The sequence below is a fragment of the Panulirus ornatus genome, chromosome 6 (assembly GCF_036320965.1).
Source record: "Panulirus ornatus isolate Po-2019 chromosome 6, ASM3632096v1, whole genome shotgun sequence".
NCBI classification, from domain to species: domain Eukaryota; kingdom Metazoa; phylum Arthropoda; class Malacostraca; order Decapoda; family Palinuridae; genus Panulirus; species Panulirus ornatus.
In genome coordinates, this window is record NC_092229.1 from 29550599 (window position 1) to 29578513 (window position 27915).

Genomic DNA, 27915 nt, shown 5'->3' on the forward strand with positions numbered 1-27915 from the left:
CCATTTCTCACATTAGTGAGGTAGCGTTAACAACAGAGGACTGAGCCTTAGAGAGAATATCCTCACTTGGCTCCCATCTCTGTTCCCTCTTTTAGAAAATCAAAAATGGAAGGGTGGGTTGGGCCATTTTTTCATTCACTTTCTTGCGCTACCTCGCTGATGCAGGAGACGGCAATTAAGTATAATGAAAAAAAGATATATATATATATATATATATATATATATATATATATATATATATATATATATATATATATATATATATTCGCCATTGCCCGCGTTAGCAAGGTAGCGTTAAGAACAGAGGACTGGGCCTTTGAGAAAATATCCTCATCTGGCCCCCTTCACCGTTCCTTCTTCTGGAAAATAAAAAAAAAAAAAAACGAGAGGGGAGGATTTCCAGCCCCCTGCTCCCTTCCCTTTTAGTCGCCTTTTACGACACACAGGGAATATGTGGGAAGTATTCTTTCTCCCCTATCCCCAGGGATAATATATATATATATATATATATATATATATATATATATATATATATATATATATATATATATATATTTTTTTCATACTATTCGCACCCGCATTCCCGCATTAGCAAGGTAGCGTTAAGAACAGAGGACTGGGCCTTTGAGGGAATATCCTCATATGGCCCCCCTTCTCTGTTCCTTCTTTTGGAAAATTTAAAAAAAAAAAAAAAAAATATATATATATATATATATACGGATAGGGGTGAAGGAATACTTCCCACATATTCCCTGCATGATGAAGATGGCGACTAAAGGGGGAGGGAGCGGGGGGCTGGGATCCCTCCCCTCTCGTTTTCAATTTTTGAAAAGAAGGAACAGAGAAGGGGGCCAAGTAAGGATATTCCCTCAAAGGCTCAGGCCTCTGTTCTTAACGCTACCTTGCTAATGTATGAAATGGCGATTAGTATGAAAAATATATATATATATATATATATATATATATATATATATATATATATATATATATATATATATTTTTCTTTTCTTTCAAACTATTCACCATTTCCCGCATTAGCGAGGTAGCGTTGAGAACAGAGGACTGGGCCTTGAGGGAATACCCTCACCTGGCCCAATTCTCTGTTCCTTCTTTTGGAAAATTAAAAAAAAAAAAACAGAGGGGAGGATTTCCAGCCCCCGCTCCCTCCCCTTTTAGTCGCCTTCTACGACACGCAGGGAATACGTGGGAAGTATTCTTTCTCCCCTATCCCCAGGGATATATATATATATATATATATATATATATATATATATATATATATATATATATATATATATATATATATATATATATGTGTATTTTTTTTTTTTTTTTTTTTTTAATTTTTCCAAAAGAAGGAACAGAGAAGGGGGCCAGGTGGGGTATTCCCTCAAAGGCCCAGTCCTCTGTTGTTCACACTACCTTGCTAACGTGGGAAATGGCGAACAATATGAAAAAAAAAATACACATATATATTTTATATTTTATTATACTTTGTCGCTGTCTCCCGCGTTTGCGAGGTAGCGCAAGGAAACAGACGAAAGAAATATATATATATATATATATATATATATATGTGTATTTTTTTTTCATATTGTTCGCCATTTCCCACGTTAGCAAGGTAGTGTGAACAACAGAGGACTGGGCCTTTGAGGGAATACCCCACCTGGCCCCCTTCTCTGTTCCTTCTTTTGGAAAATTAAAAAAAAACGAGTGGGGAGGACTTCCAGCCACCTGCTCCCTCCCCTTTTAGTCGCCTTCTATGACACGCAGGGAATACCCACCCACATACACATGTATATACACACACGTCCACACACGCACATATACGTACCTATGCATCTCAACATATATATACACACACAGACATATACATATATACACATGTAAATAATTCATACTGTCTGCCCTTATTCATTCCCGTCGCCACCCCGCCACATATGAAATGACAACCCCCTCCCCCCGCATATGTGCGAGGTAGCGCTAGGAAAAGACAAGGGCCACATTCGTTCATACTCAGTCTCTAGCTGTCATGTATAATGCACCGAAACCACAGCTTCCTTTCCACATCCAGGCCCCACAAAACTTTCCGTGGTTTACCCCTGGACGCTTCATATACCCTGGTTCAATCCATTGACAGCACGTCGACCCGGTACACCACATCGTTCCAATTCACTCTATTCCTTGCACACCTTTCACTCAAAATGTTTTTCACTCCATCTTTCCACCTCCAATTTGGTCTCCCACTTCTCCTCGTACCCTTTCATTACTTATTTGATCAAACCACCTCACACCACATACTGTCCTCAAACATCTCATTTCTAGCACGTCAACCCTCCTCCGCACAACTCTATACATAATCCCTGGAAACAGGGGAGAAAGAATACTTCCCATGTATTTCCTGCAAGTCATAAGAGGTGACTAAAAGGGGTGGGAGCAGGGGGCTGGAAATCCTCCCCTCCAGTTTTTGCTTTTCCAAATGAAGGAACAGAGAATGGGGCCAAGTGAGGATTTTCCCTCTTAAGGTTCAGTCCTCTGTTCTTAACACTACCTTGCTAATGTGAGAAATAGTGAATATGTATGATTGCCTTTCATGAGAGGGTCTGACATTTACTTCAAGACTTCATTTCTAGGAGCTCCTGCAGTTCCAAGGCCTTGCTGCTTCCAACAGCAGAGAAATTAATTACTTTGGAGTGAGAATTTTTTTTGATAATTCTGTATTCCTGATACCACAACCTTGCCAATGGTGACTTTTCCTTGAAGTGTAACATTAAGTAGGCAGAGTCCAGTAAAACACAGGCACAGAGAGAGAGAGAGAGAGAGAGAGAGAGAGAGAGAGAGAGAGAGAGAGAGAGAGAGAGAGAGAGAGAGAGAGAGAGAGAGAGAGAGAGAGAGAGATTACACATCCACTAAGTATTGAATCTGTGCAAATACTACGGATATAGAAACATCAATATACTTTTCTCCTTTTGTTCATGTGAGTATATATGGTAGTAGACAGTTCAGTTGAAAAATAGCAATTTATTCTCTATATATTTAGACATCTCACATAGTAAGCTGTAAGTACAAAATATATTAATGCAATACTTTAAATGTACTTTAGAAAAATGTCTGTCAAGTTGCCTAAAGTTGAACATTTTAAGTACACCAACAATTCTGCTAAGTATTATGCCCATGAATAGTGCTGGAATGTTAAAACGGGTTTACTCTAAAATTCACGTGTCCTGTCAAAATGACTATCCACATTTCATGGTGAAAAACTGCATAATAATTCAATCTGAAATGTTTGATTATCTCTACTGCAATGTAGATTCAACAATGCATGTACAATGGTGAAATAAAATTACAATTATTTTGAAAAAGTCAGCTATATATTAGTCATGATGGTCCATGTGCATTTTGGCAAATCAGAAGAGTATGTTTTATACCCAAAAACCTTTAGAGTGGCTTATAAACATGAACCTATTCAATATTTGTATATTTTGATAACAAAGAATTTTCTCAATAAACATAATGCCTTCAAACTTTCTATGATAATCAAATTCACATTTGTACCTCAAATGCTTTGGTGACAGTGTTTGGCAGGAAAGGATTATTAGGATTGGCATTACGTGCAGCAAGGGCTGCCCACTCTGCATCAAAAGGATCAGACCCCACTGTTCCAGATGAAGTTGTAGAGGTAGTTCCCACTATGAAGTTAGTTGAAGCTGTACCTCCAGTGCCATTGGATGTTGTCCATGAGGAACTCATGGGATCCCTCGAGCTACCAACAGAAACGTAGGGTGTGGCTGCATTGGGTGTTGCACCTAAGGAGGCAGATCTTACTTGGCCCAAAGGAGGGTTGCGTCGACTAACAGTTGTATCATTTACTGGCTCTGATCTGAAAATGTTAGAAATTACTTAATCATTATAAAGTTAATATAAAGTATTGAAAAACAAAACATTTGACTCAAATTCTATACAAGATGAAAGCCGGCAAGGCAGCGGGTTTGGATGGTATTGCAGTGGAATTTATTAAAAAAGGGGGTGACTGTACTGTTGACTAGTTGGTAAGATTATTTAATGTATGTATGACTCATGGTGAGGTGCCTGAGGATTGGCGGAATGCTTGCATAGTGCCATTGTACAAAGGCAAAGGGGATAAAAGTGAGTGCTCAAATTACAGAGGAATAAGTTTGTTGAGTATTCCTGGGAAATTATATGGGAGGGTATTGATTGAGAGGGTGAAGGCATGTACAGAGCATCAGATTGGGGAAGAGCAGTGTGGTTTCAGAAATGGTAGAGGATGTGTGGATCAAGTGTTTGCTTTGAAAAATGTATGTGAGAAATACTTAGAAAAGCAAATGGATTTGTATATAGCATTTATGGATCTGGAGAAGGCATATGATAAGAGTTGATAGAGATGCTCTGTGGAAGGTATTAAGAATATATGGTGTGGGAGGCAAGTTGTTAGAAGCAGTGAAAAGTTTTTATCGACGATGTAAGGCATGTGTACGTGTAGGAAGAGAGGAAAGTGATTGGTTCTCAGTGAATGTTGGTTTGCGGTAGGGGTGTGTGATGTCTCCATGGTTGTATATATATATATCTATCTATCTATGTATCTATCTATCTATATATATATATATATATATATAATATATATATATATATATATATATATATTGACGTTTGTGTAAATAAATTATACATTTCCTTTTTTCCATAGCCAGAGGTTGAACCATTATGTGACATTCTTATTTTCATTCATTTCAAGCTAGAAGTTTCAGTTTTCTAAATTGTTTCTTACATTTCTCATATGTATATATATGTATGTGTGTGTGTGTGTGTATATGTGCGTATGTATGTGTATGTGTGTGTATGTGTATTTCTTTTCTTTCAAACTATTCACCATTTCCCGCATTAGCGAGGTAGCGTTAAGAACAGAGGACTGGGCCTTGAGGGAATACCCTCACCTGGCCCAATTCTGTGTATGTGTATATGTATATATATATGTATATTATCCCTGGGGATAGGGGTGAAAGAATACTTCCCACGTATTCCTCACGTGTCGTAGAAAGCGACTAGAGGGGACGGGAGCGGGGGGCCAGAAATCCTCCCCTCCTTGTATTAACTTTCTAAAATGGGAGACAGAAGAAAGAGTCACGCGGGGAGTGCTCATCCTCCTCGAAGGCTCAGAGTGGGGTGCCTAAATGTGTGTGGATGTAACCAAGATGTGAAAAAAGGAGAGATAGGTAGTATGTTTGAGGAAAGGAACCTGGATGTTTTGGCTCTGAGTGAAACGAAGCTCAAGGGTAAAGGGGAAGAGTGGTTTGGGAATGTCTGGGGAGGAAAGTCAGGGGTTTGTGAGAGGACAAGAGCAAGGGAAGGAGTAGCAATACTCCTGAAACAGGAGTTGTGGGAGTATGTGATAGAGTGTAAGAAAGTAAATTCTCGATTAATATGGGTAAAACTGAAAGTTGATGGAGAGAGATGGGTGATTATTGGTGCATATGCACCTGGGCATGAGAAGAAAGATCAAGAGAGGCAAGTGTTTTGGGAGCAGCTGAATGAGTGTGTTAGTGGTTTTGATGCACGAGACCGGGTCATAGTGATGGGTGATTTGAATGCAAAGGTGAGTAATGTGGCAGTTGAGGGAATAATTGGTATACATGGGGTGTTCAGTGTTGTAAATGGAAATGGTGAAGAGCTTGTAGATTTATGTGCTGAAAAAGGACTGATGATTGGGAATACCTGGTTTAAAAAGCGAGATATACATAAGTATACTTATGTAAGTAGGAGAGATGGCCAGAGAGCGTTATTGGATTACGTGTTAATTGACAGGCGTGCGAAAGAGAGACTTTTGGATGTTAGTGTGCTGAGAGGTGCAACTGGAGGGATGTCTGATCATTATGTTGTGGAGGCTAAGGTGAAGATTTGTATGGGTTTTCAGAAAAGAAGAGTGAATGTTGGGGTGAAGAGGGTGGTGAGAGTAAGTGAGCTTGAGAAGGAGACCTGTGTGAGGAAGTACCAGGAGAGACTGAGTACAGAATGGAAAAAGGTGAGAACAATGGAAGTAAGGGGAGTGGGGGAGGAATGGGATGTATTTAGGGAATCAGTGATGGATTGCGCAAAAGATGCTTGTGGCATGAGAAGAGTGGGTGGTGGGTTGATTAGAAAGGGTAGTGAGTGGTGGGATGAAGAAGTAAGAGTATTAGTGAAAGAGAAGAGAGAGGCATTTGGACGATTTTTGCAGGGAAAAAATGCAATTGAGTGGGAGATGTATAAAAGAAAGAGACAGGAGGTCAAGAGAAAGGTGCAAGAGGTGAAAAAAAGGGCAAATGAGAGTTGGGGTGAGAGAGTATCATTAAATTTTAGGGAGAATAAAAAGATGTTCTGGAAGGAGGTAAATAAAGTGCGTAAGACAAGGGAGCAAATGGGAACTTCGGTGAAGGGCGCAAGTGGGGAGGTGATAACAAGTAGTGGTGATGTGAGAAGGAGATGGAGTGAGTATTTTGAAGGTTTGTTGAATGTGTTTGATGATAGAGTGGCAGATATAGGGTGTTTTGGTCGAGGTGGTGTGCAAAGTGAGAGGGTTAGGGAAAATGATTTGGTAAACAGAGAAGAGGTAGAGAAAGCTTTGCGGAAGATGAAAGCCGGCAAGGCGGCAGGTTTGGATGGTATTGCAGTGGAATTTATTAAAAAAGGGGGTGACTGTATTGTTGACTGGTTGGTAAGGTTATTTAATGTATGTATGACTCATGGTGAGGTGCCTGAGGATTGGCGGAATGCGTGCATAGTGCCATTGTACAAAGGCAAAGGGGATAAGAGTGAGTGCTCAAATTACAGAGGTATAAATTTGTAGAGTATTCCTGGTAAATTATATGGGAGGGGATTGATTGAGAGGGTGAAGGCATGTACAGAGCATCAGATTGGGGAAGAGCAGTGTGGTTTCAGAAGTGGTAGAGGATGTGTGGATCAGGTGTTTGCTTTGAAGAATGTATGTGAGAAATACTTAGAAAAGCAAATGGATTTGTATGTAGCATTTATGGATCTGGAGAAGGCATATGATAGAGTTGATAGAGATGCTCTGTGGAAGGTATTAAGAATATATGGTGTGGGAGGAAAGTTGTTAGAAGCAGTGAAAAGTTTTTATCGAGGATGTAAGGCATGTGTACGTGTAGGAAGAGAGGAAAGTGATTGGTTCTCAGTGAATGTAGGTTTGCGGCAGGGGTGTGTGATGTCTCCATGGTTGTTTAATTTGTTTATGGATGGGGTTGTTAGGGAGGTAAATGCAAGGGTTTTGGAAAGAGGGGCAAGTATGAAGTCTGTTGGGGATGAGAGAGCTTGGGAAGTGAGTCAGTTGTTGTTCGCTGATGATACAGCGCTGGTGGCTGATTCATGTGAGAAACTGCAGAAGCTGGTGACTGAGTTTGGAAAAGTGTGTGGAAGAAGAAAGTTAAGAGTAAATGTGAATAAGAGCAAGGTTATTAGGTACAGTAGGGTTGAGGGTCAAGTCAATTGGGAGGTGAGTTTGAATGGAGAAAAACTGGAGGAAGTGAAGTGTTTTAGATATCTGGGAGTGGATCTGGCAGCGGATGGAACTATGGAAGCGGAAGTGGATCATAGGGTGGGGGAGGGGGCGAAAATCCTGGGGGCCTTGAAGAATGTGTGGAAGTCGAGAACATTATCTCGGAAAGCAAAAATGGGTATGTTTGAAGGAATAGTGGTTCCAACAATGTTTTATGGTTGCGAGGCGTGGGCTATGGATAGAGTTGTGCGCAGGAGGATAGATGTGCTGGAAATGAGATGTTTGAGGACAATGTGTGGTGTGAGGTGGTTTGATCGAGTGAGTAACGTAAGGGTAAGAGAGATGTGTGGAAATAAAAAGAGCGTGGTTGAGAGAGCAGAAGAGGGTGTTTTGAAGTGGTTTGGGCACATGAAGAGGATGAGTGAGGAAAGATTGACCAAGAGGATATATGTGTCGGAGGTGGAGGGAACAAGGAGAAGAGGGAGACCAAATTGGAGGTGGAAAGATGGAGTGAAAAAGATTTTGTGTGATCGGGGCCTGAACATGCAGGAGGGTGAAAGGAGGGCAAAGAATAGAGTGAATTGGATCGATGTGGTATACCGGGGTTGACGTGCTGTCAGTGGATTGAATGAAGGCATGTGTATGGGGGTGGGTTGGGCCATTTCTTTCGTCTGTTTCCTTGCGCTACCTCGCAAACGCGGGAGACAAAAAAAAAAAATATATATATATATATATATATATATATATATATATATATATATATATATATATATATATATATATATTTATATATATATATATATATATATATATATTTTTGTATTATACTTAACTACCACCTCCTGCATTAGTGAGGTAGCACAAGGAAACAGATGAGGAATGGCCCAACCCACCCACATAAACGCCCACACATGCACATACACATACATATATATTTCAACGTATACATACATATACATACACAGACATATACATGTAAACACTTGTACATATCCATATTTGCTACATTCATCCATTCCTTTCGCCACCCCGTCACACATGAAATAGCCCCCCCCTAGCGAGGCAGCAAGCCCCAGGAACAGACAAAACAGGCCACATTTGTTCACACTCAGTCTCTAGTTGTCATGTGTAATGCACTGAAACTACAGCTCCCTTTTCACGCCCAAGCCAAACAGACCTTTCCAAGGTTTACCCCAGATGCTTCACATGCCCTGGTTCAATCCACTGAATGCACGTCGACCCCAGTATACCACATTGTTACAATTCACACTATTCCTTGCACACCTTTCACCCTTCTGTATCTTCATACCCCGACCGCTCAAAATCTTTTTCACTCCATCCTTTCACCTCCAATTTGGTCTCCCGCTTCTCCTTCTCTCCACCTCTGACAAATATATCCTCTTTGTCAATCTTTCCTCACGCATTCTCTCCATGTCTCCAAACCATTTCAACACACCCTCTTCTGCTCTCTCAACCACACTCTTTTTATTACCACACATCTCTCTTGCCCTTTCATTACTTACTCGATCAAACCACCTCACACTACATATTGTCCTCAAACATTTCATTTCCAACGCATACACCCCACTCCACACAACCCTATCTATAGCCCATGCCTCGCAACCATATAACATTGTTGGAACCACTATTCCCTCAAACATACCCATTTTTACTCTCCGAGATAACATTCTCGCCTTCCACACATTCTTCAACGCTCCTAGAGCCTTTGCTCCCTCCCCAACCCTGTGACTCACTTCCAGTTATTCTCCATTCAAACATACCTCCCTCAACCCTACTGAACCTAATAGCCTTGCTCTTATTCACATTTACTTTCAAATTTCTTCTGTCACACACTCTACCAAACTCAGTCACCAGCTTCTGCACTTTCTCACATGAATCAGCCACCAGCGCTGTATCATCATCGAACAACAACTGACTCACTTCCCAAGGCCTCTCATCCAGAACAGACTGCAAACTTGTCCCTTTCTCCAAAACTCTTGCATTCACCTCCCTAACAACCCCATCCAAAAACAAATTAAACAGCCCTGGAGACATCACTCACACCTGCCGCAAACCAACATTCACTGGGAACCAATCACTTTCTTCTCTTCCTACTTGTACACATGCCTTACATCCTTAGTAAAAACTTTTCACTGCTTCTAGCAACTTACCTTTCAACCAAATACTCTTACAACCTTCCACAAAGCTTCTCTATACACCCTATCATATGCCTTCTCCAAATCCATAAATGTTATATACAAATCCATCTGTTTTTCTAGGTATTTCTCACATACATTCTTCAAGGCAAACACCTGATCCACACATCCTTTACCACTTCTAAAACCACACTACTTTACCCAATCTGATGCTCTGCATATGCCTTTACCCTCTCAATCAATACCCTCCCATATAATTTCCCAGGAATAATCAACAAACTTATGCCTCTGTAATTTAAACACTGACCTTTATCCCCTTTGCCTTTGTACAATGGCACTATGCATCCATTCCACTAATCCTCAGGCACTTCACCATGATCCATACAAATACTGAATAGCCTTGCCAACTAATGAACAACACAGTCACCCCCTTATTTGATAAATTCCACTGCATCACCATCCAAACCCGCCGCCTTGCTGGCTTTCATCTTCCGCAAAGCTTTCACTTCTGTTTACCAAACCAAACTCCCTGACCCTCTCAATTCGCACACCACCCCGACCATAACAACCTATATCTGCCACCCTATCATCAAACACAATTCAAAAGATTCACTCTACCTCCTCACTTCATCACTACTTGTTATTACCTCCCCATTTGCCCCCTTTTTCGATGTTCCCATTTGTTCTCTTGTCTGAGGCATGTTATTTACCTCCTTCCAAAACATCTTTATATCCTCCCTAAAATCTAATCTAATGTGGTAGAGAAAGGGTGGATCAGGTGTTTGCTTTATAGAAGGTATGTGAGAAATACTTAGAAAAGCAGATGGATTTGTATGTAGCATTTATGGATCTGGAGAAGGCATATGAGAGGGTGGATAGAGATGCTTTGTGGATGGTTTTAAGAGTGTATGGTGTGGGAGGTAAGTTGCTTGAAGTAGTGAAATGTATTCACAAAGGATGTAAGGCATATGTATGAGTAGGAAGAGAGGAAAGTGATTGGTTCCCAGTGAATGTCAGTTTGCGGCAGGGGTGTATGATGTCTCCATGATTGTTAAATTTGTTTATGGATGGGGTGGTAAGGGATGTGAATGCAAGATTTTGGAGAGAGGGGCAAGTATGCAGTCTATTGTGGATGAGAGGGCTAGAGAAGTGGCTGATTCGGGTGAGAAACTGCAGAAATTGTTGACTGAGTTTGGTGCGTGAAAGAAGTGTGAGAAAGAAGAAAGCTGAGAGTAAATGTGAATAAGAGCAAGGTTATTAGGTTCAGTAGGGTTGAGGGACAAGTTAATTGGGAGGTAAGTTTGAATGGAGAAAAACTGGAGGAAGTGAAGTGTTTTAGATATCTGGGAGTGGACTTAGCAGTGGATGAATCCATGGAAGCGGAAGTGAGTCACAGGGTGGGGGAGGGAGCAAAGGTTCTAGGAGCATTGAAGAAAGTGTGGAAGGCAAGAACATTATCTCGGAAAGCAAAAATGGGTATGTTTGAAGGAATAGTGGTTCCAATAACGTTATGTGGTTGTGAGGCATGGGCTATAGAAAGGGTAGTGTGGAGGAGGGTGGATGTGTTGGAAATGAAATTTTTGAGGACACTATGTGGTGTGAGGTAGTTCGATCAAAACTTTCTAGTTTTTACACCAATATGATGACATTAACATCAAATACTTCTTCAAGAGCTGCAAAAACAGAGCAATGAGTGATTGAAAGAACTTAAGTGAAAAACTTGTTAGGAAAGGCAAAGAAGCACATTTCTTGTATTAACACCTTGGATGAATGGAACATGCTCTATGACAAAACTCAGAATGCTAACATTATCCAACCAGTTAAAAATTGCATGATAGCAGAGAAAGTTCACATGATGTGTTTCATACATGTAGAACTGCTTCTCCATAATGCACACATAGGTAATCACAAATAGTAACTGCAGAACAAATGCACCATGCAATTAAATAATCAAAAGGAAAAAATATGAGATTCATAGAATAACAAAAAAGACAAAATGCAAACCATGCAAAAAATAAAATTATAATGGATACATTTACCAACAAAAACCAAGTCTAAGGTCACAGCTATATCATGGGTGCTGGCACTAATAGTGTCTCTTGGTAAACTATCTCTAAAGATGCAACACAGTACCTATGGCTTATGTCTTTAAAGTCCATAAATAATAGACCAAGATCCAATTGACATCTCTGAAGGCCAAAAAGTATAGACATTACAAGTTGAGATCAAGCAACAATAAGTAGCTCCACAGTGAATGAATGGAGGTGGCTGGCCACTTGGTACTATCTCACCTTTACATTGTGGCATCACAGAACTAAAGGGATTATTTTGTTTGCTGAGTCCCTGCAAGCAAGCAACTGCCAGCCCCATATGTTTTCTGGTGGATGAAGAATGCCAATCCTCATGGAGACATCTCATTCAAGAGTAAAATGGTGTTTAATCACCCTAACAAAATGGCTGCTTTCTCCGGTGCTCATACAGCATCATATAAAAAATAGTGAACATCAAGGTGAAAGCAATCAATTAAGAAAAAATGAGAAACAAGCATCTGCTGGCCTAAAATGTTTTCTAGTGGTTGAGTGGGGTTAATTCTTACTTAAGGGGAAAAATGGTGTATAACATCCCAATCTAACAGGTGCTCATAGAACATGGTTTGAAAATTGTGTGAAAAATATTAGATTAACATCAAATTACATATGAAAATAATCACTCAAGAGAAAAAATGAAAAAAGTAAGGGTAGCATAATATTGATTTGGTTTACCCACTCTCTTCTTTCTTGAACTTGTTCTGTGATGTAAAAAAAAAAAAAAAAAAAAAAAAAAAGCTGCAAGGGTGATGTGGATGTAATTGAAGTTGGGCTGCACGATGGTCTGACTGCCAAGTTATTTTTTTTTACTTTTTAATGTCACAGGCTCCAGTTATGGGCAAAAGTCCTCTTAAAAATCAGACTTTAAATGAAACAAAAACAGGGGCCAAAATGAAAGAAAATTGGAGCAATGCACCTCAAGAGTCATGCTTCTTTAGTGAATCCCTTCCCATTATGAAACACCACAATGAAGGAGGGAAAAACATCTCAAGCCATGAAAGGCTCCGCCACAGCATATAAATCCTCCCACAAGAAGCTCTTAAGCTACTGAAGTTAATTAGACAGCTTGGCACTTCCCTCCTTACTAATGCCACCAACACATTAAACAATGTCTGATACAGTAACAAAACAGTTAGAGGTTTGAAAATAAAAAGTGAAACATCTTAACGTGATACTGAATCTTTCATGTACCCAATGATACTTGGGAGTATCTGAGTCACTTAAGAAATGCTTACATGTGTTGTACTCAAATAAACCTTGTGAAAAATACTGTCAAGATATAAAATATTCTAGTAACATTTTTAAGGAAAATTTACTATTTGTGTATTGTTTTGTGCTTTAAGAACCCAACACTATAAAAATTGAGCTTCAATCTAATAAGCTCAAAAGTGAGCTTTCAACATAAGTGAATGTAAAGCAACCCTACAAATGACAGAAGGGGCTAAGGTTTAATTCTGTGTGGTGCTCATAAAGTTATACATGGTCTGGTCTTAAAATTTCATTGCATAATGAAGGTAATGCAGTACTAGTTAGGTTTAGGGATGGCAAAAAAACAAAAACTTGTAAAAACAAAACTTTCTCTAAGTTTACAAAGGAATCTGGGGACACAGTTGAGATACAGACCATTAAACTTTAAGAATCTGAAAAGTGGACAAATAATTCATCACTTAGAGTAAGTCACAAATTTCTCAAGTACATGTATCATGCTGGAGGCTGTATGGAAGTAAAGCTAGTTGGTGCATTCAGAATCTTTCTCAAATATCATATTCACCACTGTCTACAAAGGGATCTGGGGAAACAGTTGAGATAGAGACCATTAAACTTTAAGAATCTGAAAAGTGGCCAAATAATTCATCACTTAAAGGAAGTTGCAAATTTCTCAAGTACATGTATCATGCTGGAGGCTGTATGCAAGTAAAGCTAGTTGGTGCATTCAGAATCTTTCTCAAATATATTCACCACCCATCTTCAATCCTGCATATGCTGAAGATCAAGCACAAATAATTATTTTGTTTGTTGCTGAATTATGTACATATGTTGATTTGAAAACTACATAAAAGCTGCTTCCATCAAAACTTGATTAAGATAACAAGTACACCATCAAAAATAACCACATCAGTATTGTGGAAACTAGAAATCCAGAAAATCTGGCAGGATTTTGTCAGGATGAAATTTTTTATTCTGTGCATTATTTTTATTTCATATTCAGTCTACAAGTATTGTGACACTGAACATATACCTAGAGGGGAAAACAGCAGAAGTATGATGTCTCTCTCAGTGCAGAGAAAGTTAGATATTCTGAGTCCTGGCAAATGGTAAGGTGAAAAGAAAGGAGGCAGTGAAAGCCTTGTATTGGATGAAGTGTGGCACAACAGCTGGAATGAATGAGACTACAGCTGACTTTCACAAGACAGGGGGTAACAGTGATGTTTAGTTCAACTGCTCAACATGTGTATGGCTCAAGATGAAGTCCCTGAAGACCGGCAGAATGCACATACTATATACTGCCCTTAACTAATATCATGGGGAACAAACTGTATGATCAAATTACATAGGTATTAATCTGATGAGTATACTTGATAAAGTGTATTGGAGACTGGTGAATGAAAAGGTGGTGGCACATGCAGAACATCTGACTGAGGAGGAGCAATGTGGACCAAGCTATGAAGATAATGCATGAGGAGAGCTTGTACAGAGAGGGTTAATTGTATGTGAAATTCATAGATCTAGAGAAAGCATTTGGGAGGGATGACAGAGAAACTATGCGGAAGGTGCTATTATTACATAGTGGGAATATAAAACTATCGAATGCAGAGGCATTTTTACCATGAAAGTACGGCATGTGTACAGTACAACTATGAAGGAAGGAGGGTGAGAGTTTCCTGGTAAAGGTGGTTCTGCATCAAGAATATGTGATATCACCATGGTTGTTTAATTAGTTTGTAGACATAGTGTTTAGGAAGGTAAATGCAAAGGTCTTAGACTGAGGGGCAGGTTTACAATATACTGAAGGCTGGGGAACATGAGAGGTAAATCAATTGTTCTTTGCAGATGATATGGCCCTCGTGGAAGACTCTATAGAGAAACTTCAAAGGCTAGTGAAAGAATTTGGAAGAGTATGTAAAACAAAAAAGTCAAGAGTATAGTGAACAAAAGTAAGACAATGAGACAGGGTAGTTTGAGGAAAAGTTTGAATAGGAAGACCATGGAAGAAATGGAGAGTTTTAGGTACTAAAAGTGTCTGTGGTAACTGAAAGAATAATGGGGCTGAAGTGAATCACAGGTGGGAGAGGGAGCTAAAGTCCTAGGCACATTAAGAGTATGTGAAAACAAGATGGTGGTGTCTGTCTGGGTAAAGATGAGTATTTTGTAAGATATAATAGTACAGATGGTATATGGATGTGAGTCTTGGGCTTTAAATGAAAAAGAAAGGAAGGAGGTGGATGTGTTGGAAATGAGTGTTTTAGGATGATATGAAGCACTTAGAGCCACAGTGATGAATCAACTGTCCGCCTGGTGTTCAGAGTGAATTTCCAAAATGTCTGCCACAGACTTTTTCTAACAGGCCAGATAGATTCTCACCCTTACATACTGATCAGTACTCATTCCCTTACCATCTAGCCATTCTAAAAAGTGTGTAACAGACATTTTGGAACTTCAATTTTGATATTGGGTGGTGGGTGGTCAGCAGATTCATCACTCTGACTCTGGGAGGCTAAAATATGGTGAAAGGTGGGTTGATCATGTAGTATGGAATGACAACATGAGAATGAGGTGGGGTAGTAAGCACAGTCTGAGTGAGAGAGCTGACCAGGATGTAATGAAATGGCTTGGATATATGCAGAGGATAGGTGAAGAGAGACCAACAAAGAGAATTTACATATCAGAAGAGGGAAACCCAGGAGGAGATGGAAGGATAGAGCTAAGGAGGTTTTTGGATACTGGGGACAGAAAATTTTTCAGGAAAGTGAGATGCATGTATGGGATAGGATGAACTGGATCAATGTGGTATATACGGGGTGATGTGCTGTCAACGGGCTGAACCAAGGCATATGAAGTAGACAAGGGAAATCATGATATAGTATGTCAGGTTTGGCTGTATATGGTTGGCTTTGGTTTACAAACATCATACATGACAGCTACAGAGTGGATGTAAGCAAATCAATTAATCATTTACCTTTTTCTGAAGCATGGTGGGAGAAGCAATTAAGAATTCAAAAATTCTATACTTAAAAAAAAGTCTAAGTCTCAAGCTTTCCAGATCTTTGAAGTTGGACCTGTATTAATCAAAACTCACCTTAGTGGCGGTGTGGTGGTTCCATTGGTAATTTTTGGCTGTGGGTTAAATTGTGAAAGCCACTCTTCTCCAAGTGACCTCTTATTATCAGTTTGGGTTGAATCACCTAAACTTGAAGGCTGACCATTGATATTTGATCCAGCCCAGGGATTTTCTTCATGAATTGGGTCAACAGATGGCAGCAAGACTGGAGGAAATTAAATAAATTAGTTTATTGAAGCCTATCCATCAATACTTAACACCATCAATCCATCTATTATAATTACTACACTCTCAATTTCATGGGGTGTATCAAATTTATAAAATCCACCACATTATCACCCCCACACATCCTTAACCTATGTTCAGTGTGTTAACATGAAATGGACTTCCACACCTTTATATAAGTGCCTCTTACTTTTTCAAGTTACACACAAAGTTGATTCATGAATTGAGACTAGTGTGTCTATTCATACTATCTCCATATACAAAATGCTTCCAATACATCCAATTCCAATATTCACATGACAAATCCCTAGCTGTAAACAATACTCTATCTACCTAATCTAAGATCTACTTCTTGACCAACGTGTCATTTGCCTCACATACTTATATGACCATATCATCCTGAAAGACTCTGCTCCATGCACCTTTATAATGACTTCATCACACTACATAACCTTCTCATACATTTGTTCTTCATTCTATCTATGCTAATTTCCATTATAGTACATATATCATCCATCAACACTACTCTTATTTTCATACATATCCTAACCTACATACATTTTGGTTTCATCACTTTAACAAGTACTCCTTCATGCAAGGTTCTTGCACAGTATTTGCTTAACTTTTTTCATTCACTGAAGCTTTTAGTATACCCCTTGTTTTACTCCCTTGCATGACTTTACTTGAAAGTCATACTTCCTAATCAAGTATGATAAAAAAGAAGCAATTCATACTAGGTACTTGTCCATGGTCCACTGGCTGAATCAGTGAAGTGCAGCTGGGAGAATGTACTTTAAGTTGCAAAACATTTCTGGACACTAACACATCAGCATCCCAATGAACAAAACAGTTGTTCAATAAGAGAATTATCTTACACTTCCCTGGCAACCCTACCTTATGACAACATTTCTGAACCTCCATCACAAAATAATCAAACCAGTGAGTCATCCACACCAGTTTATTATCTCTGTAAGTCATAGGTAACACCTTCACTCCCTTCATAGCAAAAAGATCAGCACTCTTGACCATTACATAGATAGCTGTCTTTTCTTTCTGCCTCGCCCACACTTGGTCTACTAGCATACTGTCCACAAACATACAATCTCTCCTTCTCTTACATAACACTTGACAACAATTGACTAACACAGCTCATTCTTCATAACACTAGATATTCCTGTGGTGAATGCTATGTGCTAGCCCTGCCTTCTGGCAAAATGGTAAGAGCAATACATAGTAACAGTAGATAGGAACATTCATCAGAAGCACTGGGTAGGAGCCTCTACAAACACTGTGCTAGACTTGTCCTCTGCCTGTAACCTGTTAAGAATGAGACACTAAAGGCTAAGAAGCAGTACTAGAGTTCACTAATTATGGGGACTCTATTGCCATGGCAAACCCTTGTGGGAGTTGGAATTCCAAAGGGGAAGAGGCATCAGAGATATTGATAGATAAGTAACGTACTAACTGTATTTGCACACTTAGGCACAGTCTTTATGTACTTCACCTTCTTCAAGGCAAATACTCCATATAAATCTCACCCAGTAAGTTTGTTCCTGGACATGCAAAACCAAAAGAAGTCTGCCTCATCCACATGACACTTTGTTCTGGAGTAAGGTTTTCATACATTACTAACTTTGAAAAATGTCAATATACTTTTCAGTAACCTGTTTATCTGTGAAGATTTGCTCAGGACTTGCTTCCAGAAAGTTTTTGCAACCATCCAGTCATAAATTCACATGGCTTACTAATTTCCAGCTATTGGTGAAACAGTTTAGCCTTTTCACACAAAAGTGGCCCAGAAATAAGTAACTACGTCTTTGCAACATTGCTTAAATCACACATGCAAAAGTAAATCTCAAGTTTCTGAATAATGGTAAGTGTAATTCTTGCTTTTTGCATCAGGGCACTAACATTATGATTTGAATATGTGCTGGATGTCATAAGAGCAAACATCATGAAAATAATAGAAGTAACAGAGAAAAGCATGAATCAAAACTAACTTGAATTGTAACTAGGAGAACAATGACAGTCATGGCACTGGCTGTAGCAGAGCATAGAAAATGGAGGAGTAACCTTCCGAAACTCATGTGCCATTTTGGCAAAAAATCTTACATGCCCAAGCATTTGAGTTTTGGATGCTTTTGGACTGTGGATATTTGGACTGAGGATCTACCAGTATCTGTACAATATTAGATGGGTATATAGTACAGCTAAATATCTTCTTTCCAAAGTTGCAAAAATATCCTCTGCACACATTCCTATAATGCTAATCATGACTCCCTTATCAAAATTTCAGAGAACATCCCAAAGATGGAGATCTCTTTACATCTCCAAAGCCAGTTTCTTTATATGCAACCATAGCCAAATTACATTCTATTTTTCATTATGAATGACTGAACAATTTTGGATAGTAACCATATTGTCTTTTTGCAATTTTGAAATATTAGTAATTTCAGTTATCTATGAAAGATCTTGAAGGGAAAAGCATGAAATTTAATTGATATATTTCACTGTCTACATCCAGCATCATGCCCAATATTTTTGATTACTAGTACATAAATGCATATATCAATTCATAAGCTAAACTTTTTCATTAACCTCTTACCTCCTTGTGCTGTGGTTGATATCACATGCTGACTAGGTACCACTGTGCTGGCCACATTTGTGCAGCTAGTAACAGTAGTTGCTGCTGTGGTGTAAGAACTGTGGGCAGGTGAACTGCTCTCTGGAGAAGATGAGAATGGATCCGAAAAATTTGAAAGAAGAGACAATCCAGCAGAGAGTTCCTGACACATGGCAGACACAGCATCTCCTGACTTATTCTCCACTATAGGTGAACTCTCTGGTATGGGTGTCACTGCATGGATAGAATAAAAAAATAATGCTGAAAATATTGAAAAGATCTTATCTTCATAAATGTTTTTAAATACTGTAGCATGATGGATTTAGGAATGTGCACTTGAATGACAAAAGATTAGTTATAATCTAGAGAAAGGTTAGTGAGTTGCATGGTTTCTCTTATCATGTACAACAAATGTGTTAGTGTTATGCTCGTAAGGACAAAGACAAGGGATATGAATAAAGCTAAGAGGATAGAATTAAAACATCTAGTAAAAACATCCTTGGGAGACATTAGTGGCAGCTAGATTTGTATGGTGAAGTGCAAGAACTTTATTTCATTTATTTTTGAGATGGAATGATAAATGAAAGGTGGTTGATGAGATTCCTAGTAAAGCTCAATACTTCATAAGTTACCAAATATAAGACATTACAGTAATGGATTATGTATACAATGCATTAAACAATTCAGTAGGGGAAAAAGAAGAGATTTGAACAAAAACATTTGTTCAAAGATTCTGAAAAGATCAAAAAACATTCATGAATGTAAAAAAGTATAAATACACATATTTTTTTCACACATATTCGCCATTTCCTGTGTTAGCGAGGCATAGCGAGAATAGATGACTGAGCCTTAGAGGGAAAATCCTCACTTGGCCCCTTCTCTTTTCCATCTTTTGATAAAGTAAAAACTGGAGGGGAGGATTTCCAGCCCCCCACTCCCACCCCTTTTAGATGCCATTCTACAACACACAGGGAATATGTGGAAAGTATTCTTTCTCCCCTGTATATATATATATATATTCTATTTATTTATTTATTACACTTTATCACTGTCTCACGTTAGCGCAAGGAAACAGATGAAAGAATGGCCCAACCCACCCACATACACACATACATGCCCACACACACACATATACATACCTATACATCTCAATGTATACATATATATACACACATGACATATACATATCTACACACGTACATAATTCATACAGTCTCCCCTTATTCATTCCCATCGCCACCCCGCCACACATGAAATAACAAACCCCTCCCCTGCATGTGCGCGAGGTAGCACTAGGAAAAGACAACAAAGGCCACATTCGTTCACACTCAGTCTCTAGCTCTCGTGTATAATACACCGAAACCACAGCTCCCTTACCACATCGAGGCCCCACAAAACTTTCCATGGATTACCCCAGACGCTTCACATGCCCTGGTTCAATCCATTGACAGCACATTGACCCTGGTATATCACATCGTTCCAATTCACTCAATTCCTTGCACGCCTTTCACCCTCCTGCATGTTCAGGCTCCGATCACTCAAAATATTTTTCACTCCATCTTTATACCACCAATTTGGTCTCCCACTTCTCTTCGTTCCCTCCACCTCTGACACATATACCCTCTTTGTCAATCTTTCCTCATTCATTCTCTCCATGTGACTAAACCATTTCAATACACCCTCTTCTGCTCTCTCAACCACACTCTTTTTTATTACCACATATCTCTCTTACCCTTTCATTACTTACTCGATCAAACCACCTCACACCACACATTGTCCTCAAACATCTCATTCCAAGCACATCCACCCTCCTGCGCACAACTCTATCTATAGCCCATGCCTCGCAACCATATAACATTGCAGGATCCAGTATTCCTTCAAACATACCCATTTTTGCTTTCCAAGATAATGTTCTTGACTTCCATACATTTTTCAAAACTCCCAGAGCTTTTGCCCCCTCCCCCACCCTACAATTTACTTCCGCTTCCATGATTCCATCTGCTGCCAAATCCACTCCCAGATATCTAAAACACTTCACTTCCTCCAGTTTTTCTCCATTCAAACTTACCTCCCAATTGACTTGTCCCTCAACCCTAATGTACCTAATAAACCTTGTTCTTATTCACATTTACTCTCAGCTTTCTTCTTTCATACACTTTACCAAACTCAGTCACCAGCTTCTGCAGTTTCTCACACAAATCAGCCACCAGCGCTGTATCATCAGTGAACAACTGACTCACTTCCCAAGCTCTCTCATCCACAACAGACTGCCTACTTGCCCCTTTTTCTGAAACTCTTGCATTCACCTCCCTAACAATGCCATCCATAAACAAATTAAACAAACATGGAGACATCATGCAGCCCTGCCGCAAACCAACATTCACTGAAAACCAATCACTTTCCCCTCTTCCTACATGTACACATGCCTTACATCCTCAATAAAAACTTTTCACTGCTTCTAACAAGGTGCCTCCCACACCATATATTCTTAATACCTTCCAGAGAGCATCTCTATCAACTCTATCATATGCCTTCTCCAGACCCATAAATGCTACATCCAAATCCATTTGCTTTTCTATGTATTTCTTACATACATTCCTCAAAGCAAACATATTGCAGTGGAATTTATTAAAAAAGGGGGTGACTGTATAATTGACTGGTTGGTAAGGTTATTTAATGTATGTATGACTCATGGTGAGGTGCCTGAGGATTGGCGGAATGTGTGCATAGTGCCACTGTACAAAGGCAAAGGGGATAAGAGTGAGTGCTCAAATTACAGAGGTACAAGTTTGTTGAGTATTCCTGATAAATTATATGGGAGGGTATTGATTGAGAGGGTGAAGGCATGTACAGAGCATCAGATTGGGGAAGAGCAGTGTGGTTTCAGAAGTGGTAGAGGATGTGTGGATCAGGTGTTTGCTTTGAAGAATGTATCTGAGAAATACTTAGAAAAGCAAATGGATTTGTATGTAGCATTTATGGATCTGGAGAAGGCATATGATAGAGTTCATAGAGATGCTCTGTGGAAGGTATTAAGAATATATGGTGTGGGAGGCAAGTTGTTAGAAGCAGTGAAAAGTTTTTATCGAGCATGTATGGCATGTGTACGTGTAGGAAGAGAGGAAAGTGATTGGTTCTCAGTGAATGTAAGTTTGCGGCAGGGGTGTGTGATGTCTCCATGGTTGTTTAATTTGTTTATGGATGGGGTTGTTAGGGAGGTAAATGCAAGAGTTTTGGAAAGAGGGGCAAGTATGAAGTCTGTTGGGGATGAGAGAACTTGGGAAGTGAGTCAGTTGTTGTTCGCTGATGATACAGCGCTGGTGGCTGATTCATGTGAGAAACTGCAGAAGCTGGTGACTGAGTTTGGTAAAGTGTGTGAAAGAAGAAAGTTAAGAGTAAATGTGAATAAGAGCAAGGTTATTAGGTACAGTAGGGTTGAGGGTCAAGTCAACTGGGAGGTAAGTTTGAATGGAGAAAAACTGGAGGAAGTACAGTGTTTTAGATATCTGGGAGTGGATCTGGCAGCGGATGGAACCATGGAAGCGGAAGTGGATCATAGGGTGGGGGAGGAGGCGAAAATCCTGGGAGCCTTGAAGAATGTGTGGAAGTCGAGAACATTATCTCGGAAAGCAAAAATGGGTATGTTTGAAGGAATAGTGGTTCCAACAATGTTGTATGGTTGCGAGGCGTGGGCTATGGATAGAGTTGTGCGCAGGAGGATGGATGTGCTTTAAATGAGATGTTTGAGGACAATGTGTGGTGTGAGGTGGTTTGATCAAGTAAGTAACGTAAGGGTAAGAGAGATGTGTGGAAATAAAAAGAGCGTGGTTGAGAAAGCAGAAGAGGGTGTTTTGAAATGGTTTGGGCACATGGAGAGAATGAGCGAGGAAAGATTGACCAAGAGGATATATGTGTCAGAGGTGGAGGGAACGAGGAGAAGTGGGAGACCAAATTGGAGGTGGAAAGATGGAGTGAAAAAGATTTTGTGTGATCGGGGCCTGAACATGCAGGAGGGTGAAAGGAGGGCAAGGAATAGAGTGAATTGGATCGATGTGGTATACCGGGGTTGACGTGCTGGCAGTGGATTGAATCAGGGCATGTGAAGCGTCTGGGGTAAACCATGGAAAGCTGTGTAGGTATGTATATTTGCCTGTGTGGACGTATGTATATACATGTGTATGGGGGTGGGTTGGGCCATTTCTTTCGTCTGTTTCCTTGCGCTACCTCGCAAACGCGGGAGACAACGGCAAAAAATATATATATATATATATATATATATATATATATATATATATATATATATATTTTTCTTTTAAACTATTCGCCATTTCCCGCATTAGCGAGGTAGCGTTAAGAACAGAGGACTGGGCCTTTGAGGGAATATCCTCACTTGACCCCCTTCTCTGTCCCTTCTTTTGGAAAATTAAAAAAAAAACCGAGAGGGGAGGATTTCCAGCCCCCCGCTCCCTTCCCTTTTAGTCGCCTTCTACGACACGCAGGGAATACGTGGGAAGTATTCTTTCTCCCCTATCCTCAGGGATATATATATATATATATATATATATATATATATATATATATATATATATATATATATATATATATATATATATATATACATATATATATATATAATGTGGCAGTTGAGGGAATAATTGGTATACATGGGGTGTTCAGTGTTGTAAATGGAAATGGTGAAGAGCTTGTAGATTTATGTGCTGAAAAAGGACTGATGATTGGGAATACCTGGTTTAAAAAGCGAGATATACATAAGTATACTTATGTAAGTAGGAGAGATGGCCAGAGAGCGTTATTGGATTACATGTTAATTGACAGGCGTGCGAAAGAGAGACTTTTGGATGTTAATGTGCTGAGAGGTGCAACTGGAGGGATGTCTGATCATTATCTTGTGGAGGCTAAGGTGAAGATTTGTATGGGTTTTCAGAAAAGAAGAGTGAATGTTGGGGTGAAGAGGGTGGTGAGAGTAAGTGAGCTTGGGAAGGAGACCTGTGTGAGGAAGTACCAGGAGAGACTGAGTACAGAATGGAAAAAGGTGAGAACAATGGAAGTAAGGGGAGTGGGGGAGGAATGGGATGTATTTAGGGAATCGGTGATGGATTGCGCAAAAGATGCTTGTGGCATGAGAAGAGTGGGAAGTGGGTTGATTAGAAAGGGTAGTGAGTGGTGGGATGAAGAAGTGAGAGTATTAGTGAAAGAGAAGAGAGAGGCATTTGGACGATTTTTGCAGGGAAAAAATGCAATTGAGTGGGAGATGTACAAAAGAAAGAGACAGGAGGTCAAGAGAAAGGTGCAAGAGGTGAAAAAAAGGGCAAATGAGAGTTGGGGTGAGAGAGTATCATTAAATTTTAGGGAGAATAAAAAGATGTTCTGGAAGGAGGTAAATAAAGTGCGTAAGACAAGGGAGCAAATGGGAACTTCAGTGAAGGGCGCAAATGGGGAGGTGATAACAAGTAGTGGTGATGTGAGAAGGAGATGGAGTGAGTATTTTGAAGGTTTGTTGAATGTGTTTGATGATAGAGTGGCAGATATAGGGTGTTTTGGTCGAGGTTATGTGCAAAGTGAGAGGGTTAGGGAAAATGATTTGGTAAACAGAGAAGAGGTAGTGAAAGCTTTGCGGAAGATGAAAGCCGGCAAGGCAGCAGGTTTGGATGGTACTGCAGTGGAATTCATTAAAAAAGGGGGTGACTGTATTGTTGACTGGTTGGTAAGGTTATTTAATGTATGTATGACTCATGGTGTGGTGCCTGAGGATTGGCGGAATGCGTGCATAGTGCCATTGTACAAAGGCAAAGGGGATAAGAGTGAGTGCTCCAATTACAGAGGTATAAGTTTGTTGAGTATTCCTGGTAAATTATATGGGAGGGTATTGATTGAGAGGGTGAAGGCATGTACAGAGAATCAGATTGGGGAAGAGCAGTGTGGTTTCAGAAGTGGTAGAGGATGTGTGGATCAGGTGTTTGCTTTGAAGAATGTATGTGAGAAATACTTAGAAAAGCAAATGGATTTGTATGTAGCATTTATGGATCTGGAGAAGGCATATGATAGAGTTGATAGAGATGCTCTGTGGAAGGTATTAAGAATATATGGTGTGGGAGGCAAGTTGTTAGAAGCAGTGAAAAGTTTTTATCGAGGATGTAAGGCATGTGTACGTGTAGGAAGAGAGGAAAGTGATTGGTTCTCAGTGAATGTAGGTTTGCGGCAGGGGTGTGTGATGTCTCCATGGTTGTTTAATTTGTTTATGGATGGGGTTGTTAGGGAGGTAAATGCAAGGGTTTTGGAAAGAGGGGCAAGTATGAAGTCTGTTGGGGATGAGAGAGCTTGGGAAGTGAGTCAGTTGTTGTTCGCTGATGATACAGCGCTGGTGGCTGATTCATGTGAGAAACTGCAGAAGCTGGTGACTGAGTTTGGTAAAGTGTGTGGAAGAAGAAAGTTAAGAGTAAATGTGAATAAGAGCAAGGTTATTAGGTACAGTAGGGTTGAGGGTCAAGTCAATTGGGAGGTGAGTTTGAATGGAGAAAAACTGGAGGAAGTGAAGTGTTTTAGATATCTGGGAGTGGATCTGGCAGCGGATGGAACCATGGAAGCGGAAGTGGATTATAGGGTGGGGGAGGGGGCGAAAATTCTGGGGGCCTTGAAGAATGTGTGGAAGTCGAGAACATTATCTCGGAAAGCAAAAATGGGTATGTTTGAAGGAATAGTGGTTCCAACAATGTTGTATGGTTGCGAGGCGTGGGCTATGGATAGAGTTGTGCGCAGGAGGATGGATGTGCTGGAAATGAGATGTTTGAGGACAATGTGTTGTGTGAGGTGGTTTGATCGAGTGAGTAACGTAAGGGTAAGAGAGATGTGTGGAAATAAAAAGAGCGTGGTTGAGAGAGCAGAAGAGGGTGTTTTGAAGTGGTTTGGGCACATGGAGAGAATGAGTGAGGAAAGATTGACCAAGAGGATATATGTGTCGGAGGTGGAGGGAAAGAGGAGAAGAGGGAGACCAAATTGGAGGTGGAAAGATGGAGTGAAAAAGATTTTGTGTGATCGGGGCCTGAACATGCAGGAGGGTGAAAGGAGGGCAAGGAATAGAGTGAATTGGAGCGATGTGGTATACCGGGGTTGACGTGCTGTCAGTGGATTGAATCAAGGCATGTGAAGCGTCTGGGGTAAACCATGGAAAGCTGTGTAGGTATGTATATTTGCGTGTGTGGACGTATGTATATACATGTGTATGGGGGGGGGGGGGGGGGGTGGGGCCATTTCTTTCGTCTGTTTCCTTGCGCTACCTCGCAAACGCGGGAGACAACGACAAAGTATAATAAAAAATAAAAAAATAAAATATATATATATATATATATATATATATATATATATATATATATATATATATATATATATATATATATCAGGAAAAATGACCCAGTCCAGCAGCAGTAAGAGGTAGGTAGAGGCTTATAACTAATGAGCGACAGTTGTGCCTCCAGCTTGTGGTAAGTAGAGGCGGACGAGGGGGCCTACCTCCCTCCTCGTCCACAACTTTCCCCTCCTTCACCAGGTGGTGAGGAGGGCCGACGATGGTGCTGGCCGAGGAGCGTAGCGTGGAGGAGAAACAGGAGACAGTCGTGGTGTGTCAAGATGTATGGCTCAGTTGCGTGTGTGTGTGTGTGTGTGTGTGTGTAAGTGTTGACGTATGAGAGCAGTTAAGCTAGGTTAAGAGCTATTCCCTAGTATGTACCTGGACGGCAGCTTGCTTCCAGTTACGGGAACAGAGGACAGACTTAAAAACCATCGTCAGGCAAGCATAAGGCGCCACCTGCTTACATGAGGCTGCGATTTGTGCTCGTATCTATGATACGAAAATGTACACATGACAGAGGTGCAATCACAGTCTCCCTTGGGAGCTGGAGAATTTACCGCGGAGACATCAAAGACCGCTTGGTTTACGTACGGTGGGAATTCGTTAAGAAGCTGTGGAACCAAAGTCCCATTTTCTAAGTCATTATGTGCGAGGGAATACGCGGTCATTTCCGTCTACGGCTTCTGCAGGCACCGTGTGTCTTATCACAACATGCGACTAACATCTTCACCATCGTAATGGAGCGGTTGAGTGAGACATGATCATCTCCCCACCCCACTGCATCGGTAGCCCTGGCTCTGTGTAAACTATTGTAACGCGAGTCAGCCCCATTTCACACCAACACACGTCAGCTGACGACAACCAGAGCAAACCCTGGAAGGACTCAAGGTTTCCCTGACTCACAATTTACTTTCAATAATTACCAAAAACTCATTTAATATCAACGAACACTGAAATGAACTACTTTACAATGCCGTCTCCAAAAATCATATACATATGGAACCATAATGTTAATATCAACGAACACTGAAATGAACTACTTTACTATGCCACCTCCAAAACATATATACATATGGAACCATACTGTTAAAATGAATTTATATATATATATATATATATATATATATATATATATATATATATATATATATATATATATATATATATATTGCTGTCTCCCACATTAGCGAGGTAGTGCAAGGAAAAAGATGAAAAATGGCCCAACCCACCCACATACACATGTATAAACATAAATGCCCAAAAACACACACTTATACATACCTATACATTTCAACATACACATAAATATACAAACACAGACATATACATATATACACATGTACATATTCATACTTGCTGTCTTTATCCATTCCATCACCACCATGCCACACATGAAATGGCACCCCCTTCCCAGCGTGCGAGCGAAGTAGCACTAGAAAAAAGACAACAAAGGCCACATTCGTTCATACTCAATCTCTAGCTGTCATGTATAATGTACCAACACCACAGCTCCCTTTCCACATCCAGGCCCCTCAAAACTTTCCATGGTTTACCCCAAATGCTTCACATGCCTTGGTTCGATCCACTGACCTCACCTTGGACTCCAGTACACACCACATTGTTTCAATTCACTCTAATTTCCTTGCACGCCTTTCACCCTCCTTGCATGTTC

General features: G+C 40.1%; 1 protein-coding gene across 4 annotated transcripts in view; it reads right to left on the bottom strand.

Annotated features, from left to right (window-relative positions):
• Window positions 1-1567: 1567 nt before the first annotated feature.
• The window catches only part of numb (NUMB endocytic adaptor protein), a 533145-nt gene continuing 506797 nt past the window's right edge, over window positions 1568-27915 (bottom strand). Inside the window, exons 10-12 of one of the 4 annotated variants that reach the window (XM_071662779.1) lie at window positions 18860-19111; window positions 16048-16234; window positions 1568-3880 (exon numbers count right to left, since the gene is read on the bottom strand). In XM_071662779.1, the coding sequence (XP_071518880.1) occupies window positions 3544-3880; window positions 16048-16234; window positions 18860-19111 (776 nt within the window). In that variant the 3' untranslated portion in view covers window positions 1568-3543. The remainder of the gene's footprint in view (window positions 3881-16047; window positions 16235-18859; window positions 19112-27915) is intronic. The other 3 variants (XM_071662777.1, XM_071662780.1, XM_071662778.1) reach the window with 3 other exon arrangements.